The sequence below is a fragment of the Babylonia areolata genome, chromosome 1 (genome assembly GCF_041734735.1).
Source record: "Babylonia areolata isolate BAREFJ2019XMU chromosome 1, ASM4173473v1, whole genome shotgun sequence".
NCBI classification, from domain to species: domain Eukaryota; kingdom Metazoa; phylum Mollusca; class Gastropoda; order Neogastropoda; family Buccinidae; genus Babylonia; species Babylonia areolata.
In genome coordinates this window covers 35,950,717-35,966,580 of record NC_134876.1, presented here as the reverse complement: position 1 = coordinate 35,966,580, position 15,864 = coordinate 35,950,717, and the positions used below count along the sequence as shown (strand labels likewise).

Here is a 15,864-nt window from a genome sequence, read left to right as displayed (position 1 = left end):
AGAAATACTTAAAGCAACAACAACAAAATAATAACTACTGGACATTTATCAGCCCTTTCCTCATTGCACAAAGCGCTTTACAATCCACACACACACACACACATATGGAACACACTTTGTCCTCAACTCACAATCATGCACAATAAACATATATCTGCGCATACAAACTTGTACGTACAATACATACGTACATGCATGTAAAGGTCATATAGGCAAAGCAACACCTTGAAATGGACAGTTAGTGTCCATCCAAGTGTTTTCAATACGTCAGAGCAAGACAGCACAAATAGTACATCACAGACTGGAAAAGAGAGACAAAAAGTGTCCAGGCTTGTCGGAAAAAAGAAAGGTGAATGGACTGGGAGGGCAGAAAAAGCAAACAATAGTGAAGAAAGAAAAAAAGGTAGAAACAAAGTGGGAGGGGAGGGGGGTTCATTTACATGGAAATTCACTTGATCCATTATCATTTATCTCATGTCACCAGTTGACAAGAGTATGAATTTATGTGCATTTTACTAAGTCTATCAAAGTTCAATGCATTTCTTGTGAGTGAGCTAAAGTGAAGAGAGAAAAGAACCATACAACATGATCCAAAGGACAAGATCTAATGACAGGCAAAATGGATCATAGATTTGATTTGTGTGTGTGTGTGTGTGTGTGTGTGTGTTTTGGGGGGTGGGGTTCAGACCTGCCAAGTCTCCCTGGAGGGTCAACCCTTTGTTGCCAAGGCCGGCAAAGCGTACTGCAAGAAACATGCCCGTTGATCCGCTACAGCAGAGCATGGAGAGACAACACTTGGGACACCTGAGTGTGCTTCTGCTTTGCGGTAGTTCTTTGACCGCACTGAAAATGTCCATGGGAAGATAACCTGCTGCATAGTCATATAGTCATTGTTTGCCCCTTTTTTTGATGCTATCTTTTTGGCTGGTTCTCAGCATCTGGTCTTTATAGAGGTTTACTGATGTGAGCATAGTTATGCTAGATGGTAATTTCAGAGTAACTGCATGAGAAAGGGTTGGGTTTTTTTGTGGTTTGATCACTGTTACGAGTTTTACCGGTCAGTATCAGTTGTTGATACAGGTGACAAAGAAGATAGTTCTGCTTTTGCATGATTGTGTAAGTGCTAATTGAACCAGAAATAAAAGTTGAATTGAGTGCTGTGATATCATTTATCATGTTTATTTTTTCTTCATCTTCAGAAGATGCTTATTTATTTACCTGTTCATTTTATGATTCTTTTCTTGTTCAAAGAAGTGATTTGTATGATCTTTTTTTTTTTTCCATCTCTGTATCATTACAAATGATTATACATATACTTTTCCACAGAGCAATAAATGTAGCAATAATATTAGTTGGAGTCATATTAGAAAATGTAAGAGTCCTCTGCAGAGCAGAGACAGTGCAAAACCTTGCCATTGTTCCAGATGTTTATTATGACACATAATAAAATGTAGTCCTGTATGGTGATTTATTTGGACCAGTATCATAATCATCATACGCAATGTTTGATTTTGCAACCCCTTAATGTAAATAAGTTATGACATGTCTGTGCCCTGTTCTGATGAGAGTGTGTTTGTATCATCATGAATATTTTGAGAAGAAAAAATATTGCTGTGTTTATATAACCCATAGGATACCAGTACATAGTAACCATGGCTGCTGTCTTTGTTGTAGCATGTAGCTTGTCATAAAATGTAGGAAGGACAGGATTGGAATGGCAATTCAAGAGTAGTTAGGTTAGTGTGGAGGATATAAAAACAAAGTGTTGAGTGACTTGCATGTCCATACATGTGATTAGGGTAGACAGCACTCCTAGTAATGTGTGTTGTGTGCTTTTTGCACGTGCAGTGTGCGATTCGTCTGCTGTCTTGCACTGTTCTCTGATCATGTATAAAAGTAATATAACTGTGTAGTCTTAATAACATCTTCAAGAATTGTACAATTGCTTTTGCGCTTGTTCCATTTAACTTGAATAGTTAAGAGTAACGTCTAATTTTTCTGCAGATTTACATCTTACAAAAAAACAAGACCATAAAGAAGACAAAGCTTAGACATGTTGCTTACCTTTTTACTTTATCCCTTCTCTCCTCTATTTATTGATTTTGTTTAGTGTAGATGTTGAATAAGTCATTTTTGTGATGCTGTTTTCAAATTCCATATCTTGTAATATTTTCACTGGGTTAATCTAATATTGTAGTATATAATATATACACATATATATGCATGTATATAAATTGAAAGTAGCCTTGAGACTTTTATGAAGTAACACATATCTGTCTTTGATCTTTTCTCACAGCTTTTGTACTCTTTTTTTGACATAATCTCTGGATGCATTTAGACAAATATCTGTTTATTAACTTCTGCTGTTGTTGGGAACATTTTACAGAGTATGTATCATATCACCTATTTCAAACCGATCACAAGTAGCAGCAGCAGCAAAGTACTGTGTAAAACATATCAACATCTCATAACATACTTATTGGGATCAGGCCTTACTCCAGTCTTGGAAAATAGAAAACTGTTAGGTGTTGGAATTCCTTTGACCAATTTCATTGTGGTGCTACTACTATGTGTATACAATGTACAACACAGTATAAGCAGTCTGGCTGAGGAAAAAACAAACACAAACATGTTATAGAATGTCTCATAGCTATCCCTGTTATTCTGTTGACAATAAAAAAAAAAAATCTCCTCCTCCAAAGTATGGAGTTAATATTTGTATGTTTTGCTGAAGCATGGTTGTGATGAATTTAAAATGTATCTTGTGGTTTCTTTTTTGCAAGTTTTGTGGTATAAACACAATCCCCCCCCCTTTTTTTTTGGGGAGTGGGGTGGGGGGGTATGTAAATATTCTTGCACACAGTGCAAATGTTTCATACACATCATCATCTTCTATTGTGATATGAGTGGCAATACAACTTTCTGCAAGCCACTCAATTAAAAAATAAGGACAATTATATTAAAAAAAAATAATAATAAAAAATTATTGAGAAATCTGCATGACAGATACATTCCATGGAAATCGAAACAAACATACTTCAAAAACTAACCTGTCAGACATAAAATGTGCCAGACCCCAGTTCCTATGGAACAATCAACAGCCTTTTTCCAGCCACATGTTTACTTCCGTAGTTTTAACCCAAATTTGACCAGAGGTACAATAAACAGCATTTCTGTCAGCTGCAGGAAGGTAACACAGGTTTCCAGTGCTGGAAATGTTAGTCCCTTTATTTTGAAACTACAAAAAAATACATGCATGCTAAGCATATAGCACAAAACTCTAAGAAAATGGTTGAAACAGGAACTTATTTATCAATGCTACAATGTTATGTAGATCCAGTGTTCTGTCCCCTCGCATTCTACAAATGCATATTCTGTCAAAAACTTGGGTACAGACAGTGGCTCTGGCACTTGAGAAATAAATACCCACAGAATACCACATACCCACACAATTAAAAATAATGGAATATGTTTCTAAAAAGTAATCAATAGTCCAATTTTTACAATACAAACCGGTCCTTCAGGTTATATAGCAGCAAAGGTCAAAGATTCTGGATGCATTACACTACTTATACTAAATAAACTAATGGACATACTTCACATCAAAGTTAACCCATTTAACCCTTGGGAGTTAAAGAGCCTCAGCAGTCTTCCATGCCATACTGATGTTGAAACATGCAGAAATTACACTTAAACTGACTGGTTTTCACCTCCAAATTTTATACATGTGGACACAGCCAGAAATACTTTACAAGGTAGTTCTCTTTGTGGTTTATGCATATGCAGGAACATGGAAACTGTTTTAAAGAAACAAATCTGAATGCCAAAGCATTTGTCGGATGCATTGTTCAATGAGTTGAAGTTACAAATATTGGCAATGTGACTCAGATCGCATACCATATGGACAGAGAGAAGAGTCACTTGGCATCAAATTTGTACTTGTATATTTGGGATGGAGGCATCGTGACTGAATTACTTTTTATCCAGTAATCAGTTTGAGGCCCAATTTCAGCATGGTGTTGTGTCCTTGGGAAGGGCACTTTACACCAATTTTCATCTCTCCACTCAGATGTGAATTAATGGGTCCCTGACTATGGTCTGAAAGGTTAAAGGAGTAGAATGAGAGGACTGGGCCCCACCTTCCCATACCAAGTCCTGGACACTGAATACAAATTCACTGCCCCTATGGACTTAAACGGTCATGGGAACTTTTAACATATATTTGGAAAATGGGCTATTTTGAAGATGAACAGAATTATTCATACAATGCTCTGTTTTAAGTTCTTTATTCCTCTCTCTCTCTCTCTCTCACACAGAGGACATTCTTACACATATTTCAATATGGGCACTATTTAAGTTGCACATATGAAGTAAGCCCTTTTGAACTGCTGTACTTCTTACCAGAGTTTTGTTTGTCTTGTGGTGGTGTTTTTTTTACCCATCAAGTGGAATTAGCCACAGGATGCACATCCTGGTTTCCCCCAATACACTGCCATTTCTGACCCCAGCACTTTACAGGGAGCTACCAATTCCAGAGGAGAACCTGCACTGCTGCAAAATTATTTGGGTTGTATTCATTGGTGCCTGTAACAATTCACATTGCAGAACACTGCCTATTTAGCCCCTCTGCTGATGAGAGGCAATAACTTGGCATGTGTCAAAAACCTCTGGTAACACAGAGATGTCCCAGGAAAAATCCTACAGAAAAATCCATGCAGAATATTCACAGCCCGATGACAGCTGGTTGGCTGATGACGGTTGGTTCTTTGTGTCCAGAGATCACAGGGAAGGTTGTTCATGGGATCTGGTGCAGGCTTTCTGGTGGCTGAAAAATCTGACTCTTGAGTCAGCCCTGGAGCACATAGTGCCAATGGAAGATTTGGATTGGACATGCCTGCATTCCTATTCTCAGACCAAACTGAAAGGTTTCCATACCAAATACAAAATCAAACTGAAGAAAAAATTTGTCTGCTACACCACTGACAAAAGAGACTGGTGGAAATCCCACAATCAATGTTGAATTTTCATTACTTTTTGCTCTATTTTTCTCCAAATCATAAAGCTTTATTGAATGGTCCTGGTCGCTTGAAAAATATTTACATAACATAAAAAAGGCGCCTTGGCAGCTATTTTCAAAACAACGAAGGTGTGCATATGCAGAAATCAAGCACACTGAAAAGTGAATGCAACAGCAGCGGATCAACAAGCAGATTACTGGTAATACCATTCCAGCTGGCTAATCCATTCTAGAACTTTGCAAAAAAAAAAAAAAAAAACCACATGGGGGAAAAAAATCCAACACCAGACTATCCTCAGATTCAATCACCATTAATGCCACAACCTGTTTGATAAACACTGCTCCAATACCACAACTACTATGGACACACACAAAACATTCTGTTTTATCAGTTTTGATCTCCCAGCTGAATCTCTCTTCCAGTATATTCAGACAGTATCTTAGCTGTACTGCAAACATTCGTTTTCCTTTAAAAAACAAAACCACCCATTCACACAAGATCAGTTGCATCTCACATATACACATACACATAAAGTCACTTGCTAGGAGCTGGCTTTCCTCTCTCTGATCCACTGCTGAATTCTCTCCTTCAGTTCTGTGGCTGGTTCCACCATATCCATGGTCAAGGGCTTTCGGTTGAACGGGTCAGACTGGTCGCTGGAAATGGGGAAAATTAGCAGATATTTAAATAACAGGCAGGGAGCTTGTGGCAGTAGCAATAAAAAGTATACATAAAGATACAGGTACACCATACACAAACATGTTTGCACATACAAACAAACAGTCCTGCACACACACACACACACACACACAACCTGTGTATTTCTTCCGAACTGGCACAGAGAAAAACACTTACAACAAGCTGCAAGACATGGGTTTGAAATGCAATGTTGACTGAAAGTTTACCTTCCAATACAAATGATATGACTTCTTAAACATGTACAATAACCTCAGAAACAAACAGGAATGTATTCTGACTCGGCCACACACAAGAAAAGAATAAATTAATTTTACTTAAGATTCCAATGGTAATTCTCACCAACTGTCAATATTACTAGAACAGTCTCAGGATAAGATCAGTTGGCTTTTTGTGTTTTTGTGTGTGTTTTTTTGTTGTTTTAAATAAATTATTCTATTTTATTTTAATTTTTTTGTTTTTTTACACTAGTATTCAAATTGAAGTACATTACCTTTGTAGCATCTGACTGGGTGCCTTGACCATACTAATTCTCAGTACAGCGTTTTTACTTTTTGTGACATTCATTTGTGATGTAGAAAGAACTGGATATGTACATATAAATTCAACCAGTTATAAAATAAACAAATCCAGAGCCATATTGCTCTAAAGTAACAATGCAAGCAACATGCACACACGTCTGCATTCCACTGCAAATGCTCTTGCTTGCTTTAATACAGACGACAGGGTATGCTTGTATGCACACTGGAAACCCCCCTGCAAGCAATATGCACATGCATATCTTCTTTGCATTCCACTGCAAACACTCTTGCTTTGTTTAAGATAGAAGGCAGAGAGTGTGCAGAGAAAAACCTGTTTTCTCTCAAACTGAATGCTCTTCATTCCATGGAACAAGACCTTTCAAAAACATCAATCACAAAGTGTATATAGTAAATCCTGCTCTTCTTTCCATGGAATAAGAACTTTCACAAATATCTATCACAAAACATGTACAGTAAGTCCACTAACTTTATAGCATAAAGGTCTGACAAATGTTGAGCTGCAACAGCTCAGGGCTGGGTTGCATAAATGATCTCCACAGCACTTGGTTTGTTTGATAGTGAGAATTTCCCCAGGTCTGTGCCAGTTCAGTGAACTTCAGAAAATTCTCAGTACCAAGCAAACTTAACACTGCTGAGATCATTCATGCAACAAAGTCCTGATGTTTTGCTCCATTTCTCATAATTTCATCATTCCACAAATAAGATCAGTAATACCCAACTACCCCTCACTTTTGTTCCACCAGACAGACAGACAGACAGACCTCAAGATGTGCCTGGCAATGACAGAGCGGTCCATGACAGTGTTGGAGGTAGGCAGGTGAACAGGGTCCATCATCAGTGTGCCCAGAATGGGATCCAGGAACTCCTCTGGGGCGTCCATCAGCTGTTCCTCCTCTTCTCTCTTCAATTCCTCTAAGTCCTTCAACACACACACACACACATCCGCCAAAAATATCACTACATGAAAAGACATTAACCCCTTGGCTGCCTGTATGCTGAGATAACTTGTCATGATGTCAGTACAGCCATGTATGTTTCACTGTCATAGTGATGAGATAACTCGTCACTGAAATATTCAGACTTTTCCCTGGTTTGTATTGAATTCGTTGACAAAAACACTGGTTGCTTTAGCTTAGGGAATCTTTCTGGATTCTATTGATAGCTAGAAATCCCATCTATGTCATGAAGTAGTCCTTTATTTGAACAATTTGGGTGGGTTACTGGCTGTCTTTTGCCTGGCTTGTCGACAATCATATTCCGACTATGCACGGGGCACTGCCGCCTGCGAGACCACATGTACCGAATAAAGCTGTCACACACTCCTGACTGCCCGTGTAAGACAGGCCCACAAACCCCAGAGCACATCCTGCAGTCCTGCCCCCTGTATCAAGATGCACGGATGCAGCAGTGGCCCTATGGAGCCACACTGGCAGAAAAGCTCTGGGGCACCAAAGAAGATCTCATCAAGACCACCACCTTCATCTCCAGCACAGGACTGCAAGTCCGAGACCATGATCACGGGGAACGCAGAAGAAGAAGAAGCCTGGCTTGTCACACACTCAGCACATACTCTGCAATAAAACTGCACCAAAACAACCAACAAGAGAGGCAAAGCCTTCAAGACTCACTTGTGATTCACTTTAAAAAAAAAATCTAATCATTAAAATGTGTTCTGTATTTGTTATTATAAAGCTTTGGGTTAAAAGAAAAAGAAAAAAAAGAAAAAGTCCTAATGGCAGATTTGAACCCCGCGTGTTCAGGTGAGAAGAAACTGTCTTACCTATTACACTATCGTGGCTCCTTAACTGACGTTCAAAAATATAGTATTTAAACATGCTTTATTAAAAGGGCGATAAATCAATTGCAGTATTTGCATTGAAAACGCTGTTTAAATCATATCATTCTGGTGTGTCTTGGGCATTCAAAAAATCTTTAAAGGGCAATTAAAAATTCTTTTTAATTCTGCGGTGAAGGAGACGTGGCTATCGCCGCAATCACACTGCAACATTTAGCCGTTTTCTCTGGATCTAGATAGATGTACAAGTTTAGTTATGCCCGGTTGACACGGTCGATTCAATTTCTCTTTTATGTTCATTCTAGTTTTATAGTTTTAAAGTTGACATGAAAATTGAGTATTTTGTTAAATTAATAACATGCAGAGCCAAGTACAAGTACTTCTAAACGTCGTATGAAGTGAAAAGGACTTCATTTTGAGAAAAGTCAAGACTGGAAGTTTTTTTACGTTTCATCAATTCAAGGGTATTAACTCTCATGGTTTATTATTTTTAACTGTGAATTCCGACTGATTCTGTGGATATTTTTATGGCAGTTTGGGGCATAATCCAGTAAGTGATGAGGCGTTCACAAATCTTTCTCTGAATAAATATTTAACAGTCTCCTTCTCCAACTTTCCATCACGTTATCGTGTACTGTCGATTGAATATAGGATTGAAGGGGCAGGTCAACAACTTGAAACAAAATGGCGTTCTTCGCGTTCGCGAAGAATATGAGCACGCGCTTTGAATATGTATAAATATGTGTAAGCAACTGATTTTTGCCCATGACCTTCAGGGCTCAGCCAAAAGATCTATAAGTCCACTCGTGGTATTGATTTTAGTATTTTCCGAAAAAGATCACTTGGATGAATGAACATAGTGAAAGCCCTGTACACTGAGAGTAAAACACACAAGCTTTTTATGTATTGAGTATAATTTCAAAACGTAATGTTTAAGATGAGAAAGATCTGTTTAAAGCAAATTAAGCCCCCTAGCATTAATTACAGATTAATTTCCCTTTTTTACTATCTGTACATGCAAAGACATGCAAAATAAATAAAACTTTCATGCTTAGCAAAAGAAGTTCCTGTTTGAACAAAAAATGATAAAAATGACTGCTCTTGTTGTTGTGTCAGAATATCAGATCAAAGTGCCAAGTTTAGAAAATAAAAAAATATATATAAACAGTAAATTCAGTTTGCATATAATTTGGCTTCTTTTTTAGATTTTTTTTGTGCCCATCCCAGAGGTGCAATATTGTTTTAAACAAGATGACTGGAAAGAACTGAATTTTTCCTATTTTTATGCCAAATTTGGTGTCAACTGACAAAGTATTTGCAGAGAAAATGGCAATGTTAAAGTTTACCACGGACACACAGACAGACAACCGAACGCCGGGTTAAAACATAGACTCACTTTGTTTACACAAATGAGTCAAAAATTGCTTTCTTTAGCTGATGCTCAGAAATAATTTAAGCGTCAACTAGAAGAAGAAGACATTGATGAACTTCTATCTATCTGATGATTCGATAGAACTGGTCAAAGTGTAGCAGGTCAGAGAGGGGGGCCGAGAGCATGGCTTTACTGTGTCTGAGAGGATAAATGTAGGGCCAACAAACAACAACAAACAACAACCAGCCTGTTATTCATGAATTACTGGTGACAGTGGACTTACAAAAGATCCACACAGCAAAGACACCACTGACTTTTTCTCTTTTTGTAGATGATAATCTAAATCAGAAATATGTTGAGGAAAGCAATTTGTATGCACAGCAGAACTCCAACAGGAATAGGCAAATCCCGATAGGCTCAAAAAAGTGCTCCAGACTATCAGCATGGACAGATACAAATGTGTTTGAAATGAAACAGTTCTTGGGTCTGACTTCACTGTTGGGAATGCTGATTTTTTTCAAGAAAACTGATTTGACAGAAAGGACTGGACAATCACATCTATGTTATCACTTGGAGCAGTCACAATGAATCATGAATATGTCTCTTTTTTAATTTTTTTAAATTTTTATTGTGGTTGTTTTAGTATAATTTGTATGTAGTTATTATCAATTTGTGATGAAAATATTATATTACTGTGCAAATGACTAGACAGACTAATGTTCATAATGACCAAGTTGAAAATTTGACAAAAAACACACACAGATTTCAAAACAATTGTTTATATTTGGAAAAACACAAAATTTGAAAACATCATGTGTTTTCTATTCTTTATTCATTTACCTTTCATGTAGTATATACTTTTAAAGGTCTCTCTCCAATAACAAAGTGCAAAGATTAAAAAATAAATATAACCTGTTTTTTGTGAAAAATCCCAGGCAAATAGATTTCAATTTTATTTCCCAGGCAGCAAAAGGGTTAAACTGAAGAACAAACGCACGCATACAAACACATTCCAGCACACACACAATCTGTGAAGAAGGATAATGTACTACAAGATCAGAGCCATAAATCCACAGGATGGAGTTCAACACTGATTAAATAACTATTTATCTTCTGGTACTGTCAGTTTGAATTCATCAAATTACTTTATACTCAACTTAGCAAGAATGTTTATAGAAAGACACTCTTACCTTAATCTTCTCTGGAATGCCACAATGGCAGAGATGACATGGGAACTGAGGGTCACTTTGTGAATATGTTTACTGTCATTGTACTATGATCATATCAGTGCAAAAAACCCTCTCTCACCTACCTTGATCTTTTAAAGGAAAATGACAAAGTCAGCGATGACATGAAAACTGTCAGTCACTTTGTGAATATGTTTACTATTGTAGTAATATGATCATACCTGTGGAAAGAACAGACACATGTCAGACCTCTCTCTCTCATCTCTCTCTTGCATTTATCTTCTGGAATGCCACAAAGTCAGCAATGGCATGGGGACTGTGGTTCACTTTGTGAACAAGTTTACTATCATTGTAATAAGATCATACCAATGCAAAAAACATACACACAATATATCTCTATCCCTCTCTCACATTAATCTTCTCTTGAATCATAACAAAGTCAGTGATGACCTGGGAACTCTGGGTCACTTTGTGAAAATGTTTACGGTTGTAGTAATTTGATCACACCAGCAAAAAGAACAGACATACAATAGATATCTCTCTTATCTCTCATTAACCTTAACCCTGTGCCTTCCACACAACTTACAACTGTATGGCTATGAGAATGCCATGTCAAGGAAAAACAATGCAACACACACACACACACACATACCACAAGGAAATGTAAAAAAAGAATCCCTTTTTATTCACCATTTGCAGAAATGTGATTGAACAAATTCTTCAGATATCACTTCACCCAAATCAGCCTTTTTTTTTTTTACCATTTGAAGTGAACTGGTACAGGTGATAAAGACAACACACACACACACACACAAATCCTGCTCCCGGCTTCTCAACAATGGGAAACAATCCTGAATTCACTTTAGCCACAGTCAGTCATGGATTAGGGGCACATAGGGATTTTCCAAGTTCAAACAAAGTACTAAAACTTTCAGAAAAAAAATTAAGTCATTGTATTATAGTCTAAGCACACTATTTGGTTTACTTTTGTTGTGAAGAAAAACAATGACAAAACTTTCAGTGATGTATGTGAAACTGAAAGTGTCACATATACGCGTATATGATATGTCTTGCAACTTTTTCTTTTTTTTGAAAATAATTTTCGTTTTTAAACATTTTTTTCAGCTGGGCCCAGCAATAAGCAAGTAGACATCACTGTCATCATCATCAAAATCTGGCACTGATTTCATCCTTGACATCGACGAGCAGACCATCATTGTTTACAACTGGGTCAAAATCCACATCACATTCATCTCACTTTGAAATTTCTTGAAGCAAGCATCCCCCAAATCACTCTCTACATTGCCATCATTTCCAGAAATGGGTTCTAAAAGTTGCATGGTCTCTTTATTCACCATTTTGCCACAAAATCTTTGAAAAAAAAAGAAAAAAAAAAGAAGAAAAAAAAGCTGAACAATTGGTTTCACCTTAATCTTCTCTTGGAATGCCACAAAGTCAGTGATGACCTGGGGACTCTCACTTTGTCAATATGTTTACTATTATAATAACATCATCATACCAGTGCAAAGAAGAGACACACAACAGACCTCTCTGCCTCTCTCCTCCCTCGTTCACTTTAATGTTCTCTTGGAATCCCCAAAAAAGTCAGCAATGACCTAGGGACTCTCACTTTGTGAATGTGAATATGTTTACTATCTTAGTAATATGATCATATAAGTACAAAGAACAGACATACAACAGATTTCTTTTTCTCTCTCTATCATTCACCTTATCATACCAGTGAAAAAACAAACACAAACACACACATGTATACACCAGACTGCTTTCTCTCTTCTCTACTATACCAACACAAAAAAATGACGTAAAACAGATCTCTTTCTCACCTTAATCTTCTCCTGGAATGTCACAAAGTCAGCAATGACCTGGGGACTCTGGGTCACTTTGTGAAGCACAGCCGCTGTCTGAGGCAGCAGGGAAGGGGTAAAGGAGCGCTCGTCACCCAGGACAGCCAAGCAGAAGCGCTCGCTGCCTTCTAGGTTCAGGTATATCTGGACGATCTCGTGGACAATCACCTTGGGTTTGAACTCGAACTCGTTGCGGTCTTTCACGGAAAACTCCCGCTGTTTCGGTCCTACCTGTGAAAATGAGAAATCTCTGCCGGATAGGTGAGGAAATTACCTTTTATGTTGATGTAATGTAAATAGTGATGATTATTTTAACTGCTGTGTTTGATCACAATTTGAATCTTGCAAATTTCAAGGAACATAGATCAACATTATCTCAGGGCCTCTTCACTCTCATCATTTCTCCCTGTGTATCTTTCTCACAAACACTAACACTGATGCTTAAGTTCTTTTTATTTTTTTTAATTTTTTTTATTTGCTTTTTTTTTTTTTAAATCCCAAAACATGCTCCATTGTGCATAGCAACATTTCCAGAGCAAAATCTCATCTAGTTATTCTTTACACACAAAGATACATGAGGTACACACCAATCCCCCTTAATCATATACATATCACACATGAACACACCATCTCTTACCCCACCACCTGCTTCCTCCCAACATCCCTGTGCCCACACACACTGACCCCCAACTTCCACCTACCTTTCCAACATCTGCCACCACCCATGCCACGACCCCCCCTTACCCTCTGCGCACACAATACACTGACCCCCACATTCCTAACAAATACAACCACTACCACCACCCATGTAGTGGAGTATGGTAATACAACCACTACCACCACCCATGTAGTGGAGTATGGGGTGTAATCCTGTTCAATATGATTGCTAAAATTGATTTTATTGCTTTGATGGCTTGGTCTGGGACCACGCAAATCCACAGAAATACAGGTTCAAATTTTCCCACTCCTCAACCCCCCTTTCCCCCTCTGTGGCTATGTTCCCTAACACACCCTTGACAGGGGAGAGTGCACTCCATATTTGCTAAAAATGACCCCTTTTTCGTAAAAAGTGTGTTGATTTGTAGGTTTCATGTGCTTCTAAGTTGCTTTATGGCATTTTCAGATTGAGCAGAAATGCCTAATTTTGTTTATCACTATGCCTGATGATACACCCCGCGCGGGGGCAAGCGCAATGCCGCTCTGGAGACTGGGAAGGATACCTGGCTGCACTAGAAAACAACATCAAGTATTTCTTTGCCCATGATCTGCTGAACTATGCTTGTCTGATGCCAGTGCACTCTGCCCAAATGAATGCTTTGGAAAATGATGACCCATCCACGTGGAAAGCACTGAAATCAGGAGATGTTGTTGTGGCCAATCAGAGGTCCCATTCATTGCTCTGTTCACTGACCAGGCACTGGAGCAAGAGATCAAGGATTTGAAACATCATGGTGGTATAGTGGGACGAAGCCAAGATGATGCAGCTCTTGATCTACTTGTTACTACCGCTCCCCATCTCACTCACATGGTGAAGCAGTACCTCAGTGGTTTCACACGATTCTGGCAGACTCCAAAACAGTGTGAACATTACCAGTTCTCTGGGAGCATTGCAGAGAGGACTGTGACAAATGCACTGAAACTCCGTCACTCTGTTGAGAAACATTGCGCTGGCAACTCATTCACAGAGAAGACTCCTCTGAAGAACCTGACTTCATCTGCTCTTGTGCCAGAAAACACAAAGGATGACATCCTATATTTGGCAGACAAAAGTCAGCTTCGGCATCAGTTTGGGACTCCATGAAAAAACTCAAGCTGAAATCGTTCACCAACTTCATGGAGAAAACCAAAGTTTCTGTGGGTCAGAAAGTTGTCAAGCTGCGAGAAGAGCATCAACTGCTCGGCAGGTTCCTGGTCATTCTTGGAAGCAGACCTGACTTGGTGCCCAAATTAGAGGACACGATAGGCGAGTTCGAGATGGCAGTGGTACCATGTTCAATTTGTGCTGTTGACGGTTCACTCTATCTTCCTGCTGACAAAGCGAGTCTGATGCACTGCACTGAGCAGGCACAGCCAGGATCAGGAGAACCTGCTCCCCCTGACACAACATCTTCCATTCCACAAGTTCTGATTGTTGATGCAATGGCTGTGCTCCAGGGAATGAAGAAAACTGCATCGATGAAGAAGCTCTCTGATCTTGAGCATGCTTTCATCAAGCGCATAGAGTTCATGATACTCGGATACCAGGAGGGTCGTGTAGTCTTTGACAGATACCTCGATGAGTACTTGATAAACAAGACATGACAGAAGAGAGCAGCCACCTCCACAGAGTTTGACATCCACCCAGAAATGAAGCTCACAATGTCTCTCAAAGAGCTTCTGTCTTCATCCAGAATCAAAAGGACCCTGACATGCATGTTTGCTCAAGGCCTGCTGCAGTACTTCTCCAGCAACACAGCATTCAAGCTGGTCATCGTGTACAACACCAAAGTCAAAGGACAGGATTCTGAAGAAGACCATTCGCACGAAGAGGCGGACACTTTGATACCTCATCAGGTCCTAGCATCAGTGTCTGAAGATGATTGGCGTGAGGTATACGTCTGGTCACCTGACACTTATGTTTTGGTTCTCCTCCTACATCTCGCCTCTTCTGGTAGCCTTGACACTCAGACATGGTTGAAATTCTTGACTGGAAGGGGTGCCAAGTTCAGGGAGATAGAAATGTTGGAGCGTGCACAAGCAGTTTGACCTCACAAATGCCAAGAGCTCATAGGATTCCGCAACTTCTCGGGTGCTGACTGGGGTGGGAAATTTGTTGGCATTAGCAAGAAAACCTGGGCTGATGCATATCTGAGGCTTCCAGAGGATAACCCAGTCGTCAACTGCTTCAAGGAGCTTGGAGAAGGGTCTGCCCCAAGTGAACTGGTTGATGGGGAACTGTCATCCCTGTTCAAGGGTTTGGAACCTTTTGTATGCTATGTATACAGTTCTACAGGTCCCACATCCTTTTTTTTTTTGTAATCAACATTTCTTTTACATGTAGACAAATATGTAACAACAAAAACAACAACAATTTCACACCATATACTATTGTAATAAACTAAAGACATTAATAATAATAAGTAAAATAGGATAAAGTAGATAGGGCGTAAGTCAATGGATGAGTTTTGTTTAGAGTCAGCAACGACAGTTTACCCCTGAATCAATCATCAGATAATGATATTTATCAAACAAAAAAACAACAACAAAAACCCAGCAACAACACCCCCCCCCCCAAAAAAAAAAGAAACAACAACAAAAAAAACACATACACAAACAAAAACATCATCACACCAAAGATCCTATGGGAAGAAGTGGTTATAAAGAGGACATTTGACAATAATACTCGTACA

General features: G+C 38.8%; 2 protein-coding genes across 9 annotated transcripts in view; one reads left to right on the top strand and one right to left on the bottom strand.

The window, feature by feature from the left end:
- LOC143282285 (PDZ and LIM domain protein 7-like) overlaps positions 1–1,205 on the top strand; it is a 126,197-nt gene extending 124,992 nt beyond the window's left edge. For all 8 annotated transcript variants that reach the window (XM_076587888.1, XM_076587908.1, XM_076587901.1 and 5 more), the window contains one exon: positions 687–1,205. In XM_076587888.1, coding sequence (XP_076444003.1) covers positions 687–764 — 78 coding nt within the window. In that variant the 3' untranslated portion in view covers positions 765–1,205. The remainder of the gene's footprint in view (positions 1–686) is intronic.
- Positions 1,206–1,266: 61 nt separating this feature from the next.
- LOC143282275 (ubiquitin conjugation factor E4 A-like) overlaps positions 1,267–15,864 on the bottom strand; it is a 149,292-nt gene continuing 134,694 nt past the window's right edge. The window contains exons 17-19 of the mRNA XM_076587878.1: positions 12,455–12,706; positions 7,018–7,175; positions 1,267–5,674 (exon numbers count right to left, since the gene is read on the bottom strand). Coding sequence (XP_076443993.1) covers positions 5,560–5,674; positions 7,018–7,175; positions 12,455–12,706 — 525 coding nt within the window. The 3' untranslated portion in view covers positions 1,267–5,559. The remainder of the gene's footprint in view (positions 5,675–7,017; positions 7,176–12,454; positions 12,707–15,864) is intronic.